General features: G+C 45.0%; 1 protein-coding gene across 5 annotated transcripts in view; it reads right to left on the bottom strand.

Annotated features, from left to right (window-relative positions):
* Window positions 1-251: 251 nt before the first annotated feature.
* Window positions 252-15,894, bottom strand: part of SYT17 (synaptotagmin 17) — an 82,926-nt gene continuing 67,283 nt past the window's right edge. For all 5 annotated transcript variants that reach the window (XM_043914419.1, XM_043914418.1, XM_043914421.1 and 2 more), the window contains one exon: window positions 252-1,713. In XM_043914419.1, coding sequence (XP_043770354.1) covers window positions 1,517-1,713 — 197 coding nt within the window. In that variant the 3' untranslated portion in view covers window positions 252-1,516. The remainder of the gene's footprint in view (window positions 1,714-15,894) is intronic.

A 15,894-nucleotide genomic window follows, 5' to 3' on the forward strand; every position in this document is an offset into this window, starting at 1 on the left:
GAGTCTTACCAACAATGTCCAGCATGACTGGCTGTCTGGTTATACCCACTGTGGCCCTGAGGTGTTGCAGCTGAGACCCTAGGTATCATGGGGCAGGGACAAGCCGTCCCTGTGCCTGGTCTGAATTCTGGACGCATGAGATCTGTGAGCACGATAAACACCAGTGCTTTGAGTTTTTACACAGAGATAGTAGCTGAAATACTCTCCTACCCTCCATGGCCGTGTTCATGAAGAAAAAGATAACTCAAATACATGGCACAAATAAATAATCTTTAATTTCAATAAATAGCTCCCCATTATACCAGACAATACACTGTGGGAAAAGATACAGAAGCATCCAACAGAGAGAGAGAGAGAGAGAGAGAAAGAGATCTATTCTAACTACACTAATTTCTTAGCACGAGAGAAGTGACTTTGGTTCACACACGAAACACAGCGAGACCCTCAGAGTGTGACAAGGAGGGAGACTCTTGGAGTGGGGCGTGGTGGGCGTGGTGGCCATTTTATTCCACCTAACCGTCCTCTGCAGGTCTTCTGGGAGTCACAGTCACCATGATTCGGTCAAAAAATGTTACTTCTGCTCTATCATATTCTATTAACTTGCTATTCACACACGCTACGGTTACTGAGGGTGGGGTCTTGACACACAAGAGCGCGGTGGGTGAAACTTCACTGATGGGCAAGGCAGACAGAAGGAGTGCTCAGGCCTGAGGTCCCGGCCAGCGCCTTGCTCACCAAGGGGACACAGAGGCACACACACACACACGCTCACGCGAGGGCACACACGCCAGAACATCCACACACACCCCCACGGGGAGTCCCCAGGGAGAAGCTAACACAAGGACGGCTTCAGCGAGGCCAGGAGAGGCTTCTGACACTGGAATATTTTTTGTTGCCATTTGGTTTCTTCAAATAGTCTAATCTATGTATCACACCCACTAAAGAGAAGACAAAGTACTTACACGTTGGGGGAAGGGTAGCAGGTCTGAGGAACCTCTGGGGACAGCAGACGGTTCGGGAGTCACCCAGTGGGTGCGCATTTTGGGTTTGGGGGGGTCAGGCCTCCCAACACTGGCCAAAGTGAAAGTGAAGTGAAAGTGTCAGTCACTCAGTCGTGTCCGACTCTGAGACACTGGCCAGACTCTTGGAAAATTTCATCTCAGTGGAGGCTGGCACCCTCGGGGAGGTCTTTTCTCTGGCCTGAGGGTTCAAAGTGCATTTTGGGGTGGGAGGATCCAGGAGAGCAAGCACTGCCCATAAGTCTCACGGCAGAGCCCGCTCAGCTCGCGGCTGATGGATGGATGGGGCTTCTGGAAAGTTCTCAGGCCTCACTCCTCAAGGGCGGCCAGTATGTGATCAACAGTCCGCGTCCTCTCAGTTCTGAGAGGAGTTGGGTGTGTATGGGGGTGTGTGTGTGTGTGTGTGTGGATGGAACAGTATACACATAGGGCATGTTTCTTTTGTCCTAAGTTTTCTTCCTTTTTTCCACAGACGACAGCTGCCGTCCCGGCGGCCCTCAGGTCACCTCCAGCGAGGCAGGGGACACGCGGTCGCACTCGGCCCGGGACCGCAGGCTGTGCCACTGCTCCACGGCCGTGCGGTGGGCGCTGAGCATCCGCCGCCAGTGGTTCGATTCCGAGGGGCCGGAGGAGTACTGGCCGATGACGACCCTCCCGATGAAGTCGTTGCTGCTCTTCATGTTGTGGCCGAACACTAGAGGGGCGGGGCAGGACAGAGGCGTTAGTCTCCACACGCCTCCACGGCAGGCGCCAGCCCTTGTTTCCAGGCCACTGTTTTCTTTAACCCCTGAGAAGACCCCGATTCCCTCCTCCCCCACCCGCGAGTCCCTCGGCTGCAGCTTTTGACCTCTGACCCTGCAGCCTCACCACGCTTCCCTCAGGGCACGACAGCCGGGTAGTCCCGGCGGAACCGCCAGCCACCGCTGGCGTCCGGCTGAGTGCTTGAACCAGGTTCTGAAGGCCGCACTGCTGACGCGGGGGGCTGGCTAATTTTCTGTGGGGGCAGGCTGTGCGCTGGAGGCCGTCCAGCAGCACCTCAGGCCTCCACCCACCAGCTGCCATTTGCACCCCCAGCCCAGCGGTCACAATCCCCAAATCTCCACACATGACCCAGTATCTCCGGGGGCTCAATTCACCCCAGATAAGGACCACCTGTTTAAGCTGTAGGCCAGGAGAACAGACATCCTAGGTGAATCCTAGGGCTTCCCTCATAGCTCAGTCGGTAAAGAGTCAGCCTGCAATGCAGGAGACCCTGGTTCGATTCCTGGGTTGGGAAGATCCCCTGGAGAAGGGATAGGCTACCCACTCCAGTATTCTTGGGCTTCCCTTGTGGCTCAGCTGGTAAAGAATCGCCTGCAATGTGGGAGATCTGGGTTCGATCCCTGGGTCAGGAAGATCCCCTGGAGAAGGGAAAGGCTACCCACTCTAGTATTCTGGCCTGGAGTATACAGTCCATGGAGTCGCCAAGAGTGAATCCTGGCTCTGTCATTCGACAGCTCTGGGACCCCTGAGACAAGCCCCTCATCCTCTGCCACCCTCTTCTTAGTAAGTGCAGCCTTGGCACTTAATAAGTGCTCAACAAACACTACACTGCTCTTTCAATCCTCAATTTCTACCTGTTGACCTTTACGAAAGAGACAGGCTGCAGAGGCAAGGTTCCTGAGAGAAAGGGCTCTGGCAATTTCTTCTCCCTTTGTTGCACTGTATGTCCCTTCAGAAGGCTGTTAATTCCCATGCAAGCTTAATTCGTGTCTTTCAAGCCTAATGAGATAGCTTGATTTATCTTCCCAGCCGAGTTCTGCCTAATTCCTTATCTGCATGTGGGGAGTCAGGGCATGCCATCTCGCTGACGGGAAAGCAGGCTGTGTTTGTCTGTGTTATAAATGAAGGACTACGGAATGGGGACTATCAAAGATTCACCCAGCGTGAGCAGAGTGCAGGCGGGCAGATCCCAGAAGGGGTGCCCATTATCAAACAAACTAGCTAAAATATGCAACCCAAAACAGAGACTGAATGCTAACAAATCTCTGTTCTCCTCTGTGGGATTCACATCAAGAATTTCAAATGATAAAAATAAGGGGAAAAAAAGAAAAGTGGAAAAACAAAAACTCTATCCATTGTTTTAAGCCCCAAAAGACCAAGAGTGAACTGGGCTAAGTGACCTCTCCATCAACAGTGTCCCATACCTGTCAGCTTCGTGAACAAAAACTGGACCATGTTCATTTTTCGTACATCTGATAAAGTGGTCACTATGCATAGGTAGACCTTATTTATAGGGAAACCCCCTAGAGAAGAGAAAAATTAGGAATAGAATCTTTGCTTAATAAAGGATTGCTGAGAAGCTGATGCATCTGAATAAACAAAGAAGCACAACTTTTTTGAATAGGCAACACGCAGGACTCTTGAACCACACCTCGTGGGGAATGGAAGGTTAAATTTTCACCAAATGAAAACACGTTACCAGTGTCCCTTTCCCTGTAGGTCTCACATCTAAAGCAAGATATCAGGAGACCATTTCAGACCCCATTTGGAATTTCTCCTTGGGGATAAAATGTTCTATCTTTCTCTGCCTCTCCAAAACTTAAGAATGAAAATGGAGAAACAGCCTAGTAAGTGAGTATTGGTTTTGCTTCTTTGGGAAGTGGTTTTAAGAAAAGAAATCTCAAATGTTCTCAGGTACTGTTGCTGAAAGAGGAAGCAGGTTCATCTTTTGGGCAGAGTATCTGCTCAAAATAAGAATGTCATTGCTTAAGACCCAGCAATTCTACCTCCAGAGATCTGTCCTGTAGAATTACCTGCATGAAGGGATAAAGATACACATAAAAGAATTATCCACCGTAGGAGCCCTCAAGCCAAACCTGGTCTGTACCTGTTTTCTGTAAATAAAGTTTTACTGGAACCCAGTCAAATCCGTCTGTTCACACAATGCCTGCAGCTGCTTTTGTGCTATCGAAGCAGAGCTGAGTAGCTGCAAGAGGGACTGTGTGGCCTTCAAAGCTGAAAATACTTACTATCTGGTCCTTTACAAAGATGTTTGCCAACCCCTCTTCTAGAACATCATTTGTGAGCATGAAAAATGGAAACAACAAAAACACTTCATGAGGAAATATGACTGAGGCTGTTGATATCCTGCCCACCCTGGAGGCTACCCGTAGCCTTGGTTGCTGGCATCCTACCATAAGCACCCACTGCTCTCTGCCTGGGACATGCCAGTGTATGCTGACCACGTGACTTTCGTAGGGGCCTTGGGCCACACAAGAGCAACTTGACCTCAGAAAAGGCTGGGGACTAGGGTCAGCCACCCAAACTGTCAGCCATGCTTGCACGACTGAGCCCTAATCCAAATTCTAGACACGGAGGCTTCAGTGAGCTTCCCTGGTTGGTGATCCTCCGAGCATGTTGCCACATGTCATTATTGGGAGGATGAAATGCTGCCCACTGTGACATTTGTAACTCATGCCTGGTCTCTCCTGGACTCTGCCTTTTGCTGATTTGAGTCTGTATCTTTTCACTGCAATGAACTGTAACCATGAGTGTAACAGCCTTTCTGAGTTCTGTGAGTCCTGAAGAATCAGTGAACCTGACGGTTGGTCCTGCCTCCCAAGCTCCAGTTACCCACTCATGGATCATCCTTCACTGGCCTGCCTCCCTTTCTGGTCTCACTTGCCCAATCTCTTACAGTATTTCCTGGGATCACCTTCCTAGTAGCCTGCTTGCATCCAAGTCTTGTCTTAGGATCAGCTTTGGGAGCACCCAGACGAAGAATGGAGAAGACTAATTAAATAGTTTCTGATGTGACAATACCATGGAAACCAGCACCATGGTTAAAAATGAGATAGACCTATATATACAAGATGGAAACGTCTCCAAGACATATTGCTAGGAGACAAAACCTAGTTGCAAAACAGTATATATAAACACAATCTCTTTTTTGCTTTTAAAAAAAAAAGAGGTGATATTGGGTTCGCCAAAAAGTTCTTTCAGTTTTTTCCATAAGATCATATGGAAAAACCCAAATGAACATTTTGGTTAACCCAATATACAGACTAGAAAACAATATCTGGAAGACTATTCACAAAATTATTAACAGTAGCTCTCTCTAGGGAGGGGAAACAGAGAACTTTCTACTTTCTGTATTTATTATATAAGTATGTACAGTTTGAGCTTCTAACAAGAATATATAATTTTGGGGAAAAAAAAATAAAAGAAAAAATAAGCATCTATTAGAGAATCTACAACAAAATCAGCAGAAGGGGCAGAAGTATGAACGGAAATCTGATAGCCTACGCTTCTTATCCCAATGTGCAAAGTAGCTTGGCTTGGTGAATCATTCAGCTCCCGAAGGGTGGTCGTTCCTCAGTGATTCAGCCTTTCTGACGGGAAGCAGTCGTTGCTTCGGCCATCTGAGCTAATTGGCAGACTTCGGGACTTGCAAATCACTTGGAAAAGTTATGGCAATCTTAACAGTCTTTTAAAAGCCAAACATTTAAAATGCAAATTATAATACCCTGAATAAAACTAATGACTTCTATCATAAACGTTGCCTGGGAGAACATCAAGTTTGCCATCTCTGTTAATCTAGGGATTGTGTTGGTGGAGAGCATAGGGAATTACACTGGATACTGACTAAATCCAGAGAGCAGCTCAGAGACAGGAGGCTAGATATCCCTGCCCCCCTCCACCCTGTACATAAGGAAGCCAAGTCACTGAATGAGCTGATGGTAACATGCAGTATTTGCAGTACAAAAACCGAAAAACCAAAAAAAAAACAAAAAAAAAACCCCTGTACGTGAAGTGAATTCCTCATAACTAGATCCCTATATTTCTCCTTTTCAGAAACAATAACATCTAGAAATTTTATTGTGAGGCACCCCAAATATCCCCACTGACTGTTATGGGGGACTCATTTTTACTGCCATCATTAGTATATATCTGCACAATGTATATGCTCTAATTTATCCTCATCATCCGGAGGGATTTTCTGAACAACCTGAATAATCCAGAGAGTGACAGAAAGGCACAGATGTCAACAAGGACCTATTGTATAGCACAGGGAACTATACTCAATATCTTGTAATAACCTATAACAGAAAATAATCGAAAAGAATGTGTATGTGTATAACTGAATCACTTTGCTATACACTTGAAATTAACACAACATTGCAAATTAACTATATTCAATTTTTAAAAAGGTATAGATGTCGCAAAGTCCCTGCACAAAACCTGTGCAGAGGGGGCCTCACGTTTTCTCTTAGATCTTATTTACTATTCATGAATTTAGACATAATTCAAATATACTTGGTCATCTGCTTTCCCCATCTGGAGTAATTTTAATCAATTTAGTGGACTGTGACTATCAGACAGATACCAGAACTTAAAAAAGTACAGAACAGGGCCATTTGGTGAAGGTGCAAACAATCTTTTCAGCCTTCATAGAGCCTGGGGATAGTCACTGTGTGATCATTTATTTATTTATTCGAACTTTTTATTTTGTATTGGGGTATAGCCAATTAACAATGTTGTAACAGTTTCAGGTGAATAAGGAATAGACTTAGTCATACATATACATGTATCCATTCTCCCCCAAACCCACCTCCCATCCAGGCTGCCACATAACACTAAGCAGAGTTCCATGTGCTATATTAATATAATATGTCCTTGTTGGTTATCCATTTTAAATACAGCTGTGTGTACATGTCCATCTCAAACTCAAACTCTCTAACCATCCCTTCCACCTGGAAACTGTAAGTTCATTTTCTAAGTTTGTGAGTCTATTTCTGTTTCATTTTCTATAAGTTCATTTGTATCACTTTTTAGATTCCACAGATAAGGGATGTCCTGTGATATTTCTCCTTCTCTGTTTGACTTACTTCACTCAGTATGACGCTCTCTGATGGTTCGTTGTTATGCGGGGCTGCTCTGAGCCCCTAGGGCCATCCATGTTGCTGCAAATGGCGTTATTTCATTCCTTTTAATGGCTAAGAAATATTCCATCGAAAGCCTTCCTAAGAGAACAATGCAAAGAAATAGAGGGAAACAATAGAATGGGAAGGACTAGAGATCTCGTCAAGGAAATTAGAGATACCAAGGGAACACTTCACACAAAAATGTGCACAATAAAGGACAAACATGGTATGGACCTAACAGAAGCAAAAGATATTAAGAAGAGGTGGCAAGGATACCCAGAAGAACTATACAAAAAAGAGCTTAATGACCCAGATAACCACGATGGTGTGATCACTCACCTAAAGCCAGACACCTGGAGTGTGAAGTCACATTAGGCCTTAGGAAGCATCACTATGAACAAAGCTAATGGAGGTGATGGAATTCCAGCTGAGCTATTCCAGAATCCTAAAAGATGTTTCTTTTAAAGTGCTGCAGTTAATATGTCAGCAAATTTGGAAAACTCAGCAGTAGCCACAGGACTGGAAAAGGTCAGTTTTCAATCCAATCTCAAAGAAAGGCAATGCCAAAGAATGTTCAAACTACTGCACAATTACACTTATTTCACATGCTAGCAAGGTCATGCTCAAAATCCTCCAAGCCAGGCTTCAACAGTACGTGAACAGAGAAATTCCAGATGTACAAGCTGGGTTTAGAAAAGGCGGAGGAACCAGAGATCAAACTGCCAACATCTGTTGGCTCATAGAAAAAGCAAGATATTCCAGAAAAACATCTGCTTCATTGACTGTGCTAAAGCCTTTAATGGTGTGAATCACAACAAACTGTGGAAAATTTTCCAAGAGATGGGAGTACTAGACCACTTTATCTGTCTCCTGAGAAACCTGTATGCAGGTTAAGAAGCAACAGTTAAGAACCGAACATGGAAAAAAAAAAAAAAAAAAAGAACCGAACATGGAACAGCAGACTAGTTCAAAACTGGGAAAGAAGTACGTCAAGGCTGTATATTGTCATCCTGTTTATTTAACTTACATGCATATAGTACATTTTGCAAAATGCTGGGCTGGATGAAGCACAAGCTGGAATCAAGATTTCTGGGAGAAATATCAATAAGCTCAGATATGCAGATGACACCACTCTGTAGCAGAAAGCAAGAGGAACTAAAGAGCCTCTTGATGAAAGTGAAAGAGGAGAGTGAAAAAGTTGGCTTAAAACTCAACATTCAGAAAACTAAGATCATGGCATCTGGTCCCATCACTTCATGGCAAATAGATGGGGAAACAATGGAAACAGTGACAGACTTTATTTTCTTGGGCTCCAAAATCACTGCAGATGGTGACTGCAGCCATGAAATTAAAAGATGCTTGTTCCTTGGAAGAAAAGCTATGACAATCCTAGACAGCATATTAAAAGGCAGAGATGTTACTTTGCCGATAAAAGTCCATATAGTCCAAGCTATGGTTTTTCCAGTAGTCATGTATGGACCATAAAGAAGGCTGAGCACCAAAGAATTGATGCTTTTGAACTGTGGTATTGGAGAAGACTCTTGAGAGTCCCTTGGACTGCAAGATCAAACCAGTCAATCCTAAAGGAGATCAGTCCTGGGTGTTCATTGGAAGGACTGATGCTGAATCTGAAGCTCCAATACTTTGGCCATCTGATGCAAAGAGGTGACTCTTTTAAAAAGACCCTGATGCTGGGAAAGATTGAGGGCAGGAGGAGAAGAGGATGACAGAGGACGAGATGGTTGGATGGCATCGCCGACTCAACGGACAAGAGTTTGAGCAAGCTCCAGGACATGATGAAGGATAGGGAAGCCTGGTGTGCTGTAGTCCATGGGGTCGCAAACAGCTGGACATGACTGAGCAACTGAACAACAACAAGTATTCCACAGTATATATATGTGCTACATCGTCTTTACCTATCCCTCTGTTGATGGACATTTAGGCTGCTTCCATGTCTTGGCTATTGTAAACAGTGCTGCAATAAGCATTGAGATGCATGTATCCCTTCAGATCATGTTTTTCTCTGACATATGCCCAGGAGTATGGTAGCTCTGTTTTTAGTTTTTTAGGAAATCTTCATGCTGTTCTCCATAGTGGCTGTACCAATTTACACACTCACCAACAGTGAAGGAGGGTTTCCTTCTGTCCACACCCTCTCTAGCATTTATAATTTGTGGCTTTTTTAATGTTAGCCACTCACGCTTGAGTGAGGTGATATCTCATTGTAGTTCTGATTTGCATTTCTCTAATAATTAGCGATGTTAACATTTTTTTTATGTGCCTATCGGTCATCTGTATGTCTTCTTTGGAGAAATATCTGTTTATGTCTTCTGCCCACTTTCTGAGTGGGTTATTTGTTTTAATGATGTTAAGCATCATGTGATCATTTATTTTTATAATTTAAGATTCTGAATCTGTAAGAAAGCTCAGAGTCCGGGTTAATGGGTCAAATGAAGTACAAACAGTTTTCTATCAAACAGTTAAAATTTTAAAGCCTTTTTAAAAGTGTAAGTGGAAAGCATTTGGGAAGTAGAAAATTTACTCAAACCCCTTTACTTCTCCTCCCTGCCTGATTACAGGAGAGCACCAGCTGTGCCAGGAACACGCTCTGAGCTGTCACACTTCTCTCCCTCCAACCTCGACAGACCTCCAACACCCTGACAGCCACAGTCTCCGAGCATCGCCCTCTGTGTGGACCAGTGAGTCACTCAAGTCCATCTCTCTCCATCCTCAGATGGGGAGTGGACACAAACGGCACATTACACTTTCTGGAATTTCTCTCTACAGAATCACCAACACATGTGCCTCTGTGGTGCCAGTCACCATGGCCAGAAGTCCCAACTGGCAAAACCAAAGCAGGATGAGAGGCTCAAGGCTTTAAAGGAGCGTGGAGAGCACCACTCCTCTACGAAGCACCTACTATGTATACGGCCCAGGACTAAGCACATCACCTGGATTAACTCACTTAAGCTTCACACCAACCCTCTAGGGTGGCATTTCTCACCCTGTGCACTGCTGACATTTGGGGCCAGATCACTCTCTGTGATGGGGGCTGTTCTGAACACGGCAGGATGCCCTGGCGCGTCCCGGCCTCTGCCCACTGGGCACCACTAGCAGTCCTCTCCCAGGTGTGACAACCCAAAGCAACTCCAGACACGGCCAAACGTAATCAACCCCCTCCCCTTCCACTGAGGACCACTGCTCTAAGGCAGCTGCCGTCATCGGCCCATTTTACAGCTGGGGAGACCGAGGCCCAGAGGTGCAGGGAGATTCCTGCTCCAATCAACAACTAGGTGCCCCGAGTGAGTCAGGGGCAAGATGAGGCTTGCACATGTTGATATTTCCTATAAAAATGATTTTGTTCTTTCCTGAAAGAGCTAAACTCTTGGTTGCTAATTTAGTTTGCCAAGGCAGACGGTTCTGGAAGGGAAGCTGGATGACTTAAGAGTGTGGGTGTGATAAACACTGCAAATGAAAAAAAAAAAACTTTTTTTTTTGATCTTTTACCAGCAGGAGCAGACTTGGCTGCTCCCCACTTCGCATGCTTGGTTCACAAGGTGATGCCCCCATAAGCTGGGAGGGCCCCACTCATGGAACCTCGTGTTCCCTGAAAGCCACCTCTTGGGTGCTGAGTGGAGCTGCTCCCCCGTTTCTGAAAAAACTGCACTAAGCGACCAAAACCCATCCTCGCTGTTCCACAGTCCTCCCAAACTCTTCACTGGAGAGGGATCCCCACGCTTCATTAGGCTGATGTGACTTAGTTCTTGGGGGAACCAATGCAGTCTACATGTCCCTGCTTCCTCTCCTTCCCCCTCCTCACAGGTCAGCACTGACACGCCCCAAATGTGGTACCCATGACACGCCCCAAATGTGGTACCCATTCAACTTCTGCAAAACCTCCTCAAACTTCAGTTGGTCCCCTGCGTTTGTGGACATGGAGGCTGAGTGTACCCCACTATTTGGTATAAGGGGTCTGAGCATCCACACAGTTTGGGATTGGAAGTGAACCTGGAACCAACAGCCTGCAAATACCTCTTTTTTCTTCTCCCTGAGACCTAGAAGCTGTTTTAGGTTTTTCTTTAAAATCAGGTAGATCATATTCTTTTCCAGGGCTTTGGTTTCTCCATTCACACAATAAGTCGGGGTTTAAGGTCCCTTTCAGCTTTGAGATGTCTTTGGTTCGAAGACGTTTCATCCATGACTTAAGGATGATGTTTTTTACCCTTTCTTGGCTCATTCTGTGATTCATGGCAGCTGCTTGGACAGAACTTTTGTTCCATGTTTTCCCTTCTAACATCATCATGACAATTTAGACAACAGTATTACAGTAATTAAAAATCAGCAACGCTGAATCCTGGCTTCTTTTTACTAGGCACTGAGTAAATATCTATACCTTACCGACATTTCTGACTTAACACCACCATTCTGTTAGGGAAGGTGCTATTTATACCCCCATCTTACAGATGGGGAATTAGAGGCTCAGAGGGCTTAGAAGGTTGAGTGTCCAAGCATGGGCACAGAGGGAAGTGAAACTCAAAGCTCATTTCTTCTCCTCCCATCTCAGAAAGAAGAGATGTCTCACCCATTCCTCCCTTCCACGGACCCTGACATAAGACAAACACAAGATGAGGAGTAAAAATATTCACAACAGGTCCTCAAACCAGCATGTCAAGGCCAGAGGTGCTGAGAGTCAGAATGGCCCTAAATCCCCTCATGATGGTGCCTGGTTGGAGACTTTCACACCGCCTCTCTGAGGCCCAGCAGGGCCAGGTTCATCTCCAACATCTGAATGGACGGCTGCTTCTTCAGAGGCACAGAAGCCAAGGAAGTTGTCTCATGTTTAGGGACTACTGAAAAGTATAATAGCAGTTAACGCTTATATAGAGCTTATCATGTGCCAACCCTGTTCTACAGACTATCGATACACTAAATTATTTTGTCCACACAACTCTAGTTACAAGGAGAGGATTATTATTATCTGCTTGGGTCTAGAGGTCACACACTGGCATCATGGCCTGCCTCCCAGAAGATGGACCTGGAGAAAGCCTTAAGCAGGCTCGGGTCATTTGGGTGCAAAATTCGGGGATACCAGTACTCTGAATTGATCTAGAAAGGGAGATGTAGATACCAAGTGGGGACATCTCCTGGACTTCTTAGACTCCTTGCCTTCATACCTGTCACCCCATTTAAAGTACAAGGCCTAGGAGAGAGGCTCCTTTTGCCCAGGTCTGCAGGCGATGCTGGCTTGAAGTGTTAGATTCCTTTAATGCAGCAGTTCTCAGCTGAGGACAATTCTGTCCCCCAAATTTGGCACTGTCAGGAGACATCTGGTTGTCACAATTAGGGGTGAGGGGTAGCCGCTGGCATCTAGAGGGTAGAAGCCAGGGATGCTCCTAACCATCCTACAGTGCACACACAGGACAACCCCCCAACAAAGAATTTTGGGCCAGAAGCTGGCCCCAAATGTCAACAAGTGCAGGGGTTAAGAAACTCTGCCTTAAGGGAAAAGCATGTATTTTGGGTTTCCTTTCTTTAAGACCGAATCCATCGACATCAAAGGAAAGTCACTGAGACCCAAGAAGCTACAGAGATCTGCAGGGAAAAACAGCTGGGAGGGGAGATGGAGGGAGAGAAGCCACCTCACTGAGCTCAAGAGGGTTTGGGAGCTCAGCAGGGAAGAAATTTCAGACAAAATCAGGGAAAAGGAAACTGGGGTGAAGGGGAAGGTGCTGCTGAGAATGTCGCTGTGGCTTATGAATCAGATCATCCTCCTTTCCCAAGAGAAAGAAGTCAAGATTGAGACTTGTTTTACAATTCCTTCCGACCACGGCCGGACCACTTCTTTGTGCCTATGTGGAAATTGAGCCATGTGGAGTCTGCATTTACAAGGACAACATATGGGTTGAAGAATCACATTCAGATCTGTGTGTGAATCACACCGTCTAGGAGGCAGCATTTAAAAGTGTGACTATAATGTAATGTGCTTGTTTTTACATGAACAACCAAAACTTACACATCTGAATGAGGATCATTTTTGTACATTTGTCTCAGAGACGCTGGCCCTGCTTTGGGAGAAAATGTTCTCGGCAAACTGTCTTCTGAGCTAGTTACAAGACACCTGTTAAAGCTTTAGAAGATGCTCCTTGTCTTCTAAAATAATTGAGGAAATAAAAGGAGAAATACCATGAACATGGTAATCACTTGGAAGACTTTTAAAGAGACCAGTGCCTGGGTCTCACCCCAAGAGATTCTGTTGACTGGTTCAGGGGTAGGAGACTGGATGCTAGTGTTCTAGAACTGCTCCCCAGGGGATTCTCATGTGTGGTCAGATCAGACCCTCTGCATTAGAAGCAGATGAAAATATCCATTGGATTAGTAGCTGAACTGGGAAAAAAAAATCCCACATGTTTGGTGTCAGAAATGTTGTAAGTAGGGAAAGACAGATTTTTGTTTTCACTGTGTTCCAATAAAACTTTATTTATAAGAGCAGGAAGTGGGCCAGATTTGACCCAGGGGCTGTGATTTGCCCATCCCTGATCTATATGAAGCAGCAATGCTCAAAGCATGGTCCCCGGACCGGCAGCTTTATCATCACCTGGAGCCTGTTTAAAGTGCAAGTTCTCAGGCCCCATCATGGATCTACTGCATCAGACCCTTGTCCTATATAATTTTTCTTATTTCCCAACGGGCACTCTTCCCTAATGTGCAATGTGGGTCAACGCAGCACGTGTCTTGAATCCTAGAGCAAGACAAGGTATCAAATCCTAGTGACAGGTAGAGGCCCAGGTGGGATCCAGCCAGCATGACCGTGGTAGAGCTGGGGGTGAACTCAGGTCCTGATGACCTCCTGGGTCTCTACTCTTAACTTCTCTTGGTACTTACAACATCCAAATTGTGCTTTGAAAGCCACGACACTAATTTGAATGGGCACATTCCTTTTTTTGCCACACCCTGGTGTGTGGGATCTTAAGTTTTCTGACCGGGGATTGAAGACATGCCCCCTACATTGGAAGCACAGAGTCTTATCCACTGGACCACCAGGGAAGTCCTAAGGGCACATTCTAGGATGTTTAAATATCACTCTACTTTTAGAATAAATACATAAATTGTTGTATAGTTACACACTGAACTACTATATTAAAAATGTGATGAAAAGCTATAAGTACACATAATTATATGAATAAATTTCATAAGGATAACGTTGAGTGAAAGAAGTGGTATGATTCCATTTCCATAAGCATCAAAAAGAAGCAAAATGAATGTATGGCAAGAGAAGTCAGCACAGTGGTTCCCCTGGGGGAGGAAGCAGTAACTGAAAGGGGCCCAAGAAAATTTCTGGGAATGTTCTCTTTCTTGATCTGAGTGCCAGTCACATGGGTGTGTTCATTTTATACAAATTCATGAATTGTATGCTCAAGACTGATGCACTTTTCTATATGCATATTACACTGCAACAAAAAGTCAATTTTAAAAAACAAGAAATGGGACTAATGTCTATAAGTGAACTTGAAATACATGAAAGAAAATGAATCAAGAGACAGAGAGATGGAGATATGTGATGATAAAGCAAGCAGAAATCTAGGTGGCGGGAATATGGATGTTGACTGAAACATTCTTCCAAAATTTTTAAAGCTTCTTAACAAAATGTTGAGATAAAAAAAAAAAGCAGGGACTTTCCTGATGGTCCAGTGGCTGAGACTCCATGCTCCCAAAGCAGGGAGCCTGGGTCTGATCCCTGGTCCGGGAACTAAGATCCCACATGACACAACTAAGACCTGGTACAGCCAAATAAATTCAAAAATTCACAAAATAATTTAAAAAAAAAAGCCCAAACACACAAACAGCTCAATTGTCCTACTTTTATATTTCATAGCCTTTACTTGCTTCCTTATAGCATAGATATATCAACTTCCAGGTCTGTATGGCCATGCGGTTCCCAGGCTGGTCACAGGGCCTCGGATCCTGCAGCAGGAAGGCAGCGTGGTGACTCCCTGGGGACACAGGAGGGAGCAGGACAAGACTCCCCGGGGAGGCAGCGAAGAGCCCCCAGTGGGTCCTGCCAGCTCGTCCCAAAGACCACAGTAACCAGACCACACTCTGCCAGAAACACATCCTGCACCTGAACTGAGGGTCTCGCCCCCTGAGGATCTGTCTGCTCACACCCAAACAAAATTCAGGTCGACTCTGGACCACGGACCACAGGGCACACCCCTGCCTTCAGTGTCCTCCTCCTTCCACATGGAAAGCTGATCCACACCATGCGTCACTGGGGAACTGCAAATTAAAATCACAGCCACTTGTTTCATTCAAAAAAATTACCTACGTAGAATAAAGTCCATCCATTTTAAGTATGTCAAGTTTTCTCCCTAGCACTTAACATCATTTCTACTTGGCATAATTCAGACATTTTGTTTACTGCCTGTTTTGTTTACAACATGCAAGCATTCACCTGGTGAAACTCAGATTATATGTATATATAAATGTATATACGTATGTATAAATGTATTATATGTATGTATAAATGTATACAGACATATATTATATGTATGTATAATATGTATGTGTATATAATACAAACATACAGGAGAGAATAGAATAAAAAATAAAAATCCCTCAGTCCCCCTACTTAAAGGTCACAACTCTTAACAACTTATTGTAGCCTTCTTTCCAGGAATGTGTGCACCTATGTGTGTGTGTATGTGATATGTGTGCACGTGTGTGTGTATAGATCTCCATCCTCTATTGTTAACATCCGAAATATATAAATATATTTCTGTCTGACCCAGTGCTGATGGGCAGAAACAGGAAAGCCGTTTGCAACTGCACAGATGAGCATGAATTCAGCCAACATGCTCTGCCTCGGCACTCTTCACACTCAGATGGCTAAAGCAAAACCTCTAAGAATGATGAGAGGCCACAAGGCTGTGAGGAGAAGAAACACGCCCCAAACAGGTGCATTACAGGAGCGG

The sequence above is a fragment of the Cervus elaphus genome, chromosome 10 (assembly GCF_910594005.1).
Source record: "Cervus elaphus chromosome 10, mCerEla1.1, whole genome shotgun sequence".
NCBI lineage: Eukaryota > Metazoa > Chordata > Mammalia > Artiodactyla > Cervidae > Cervus > Cervus elaphus.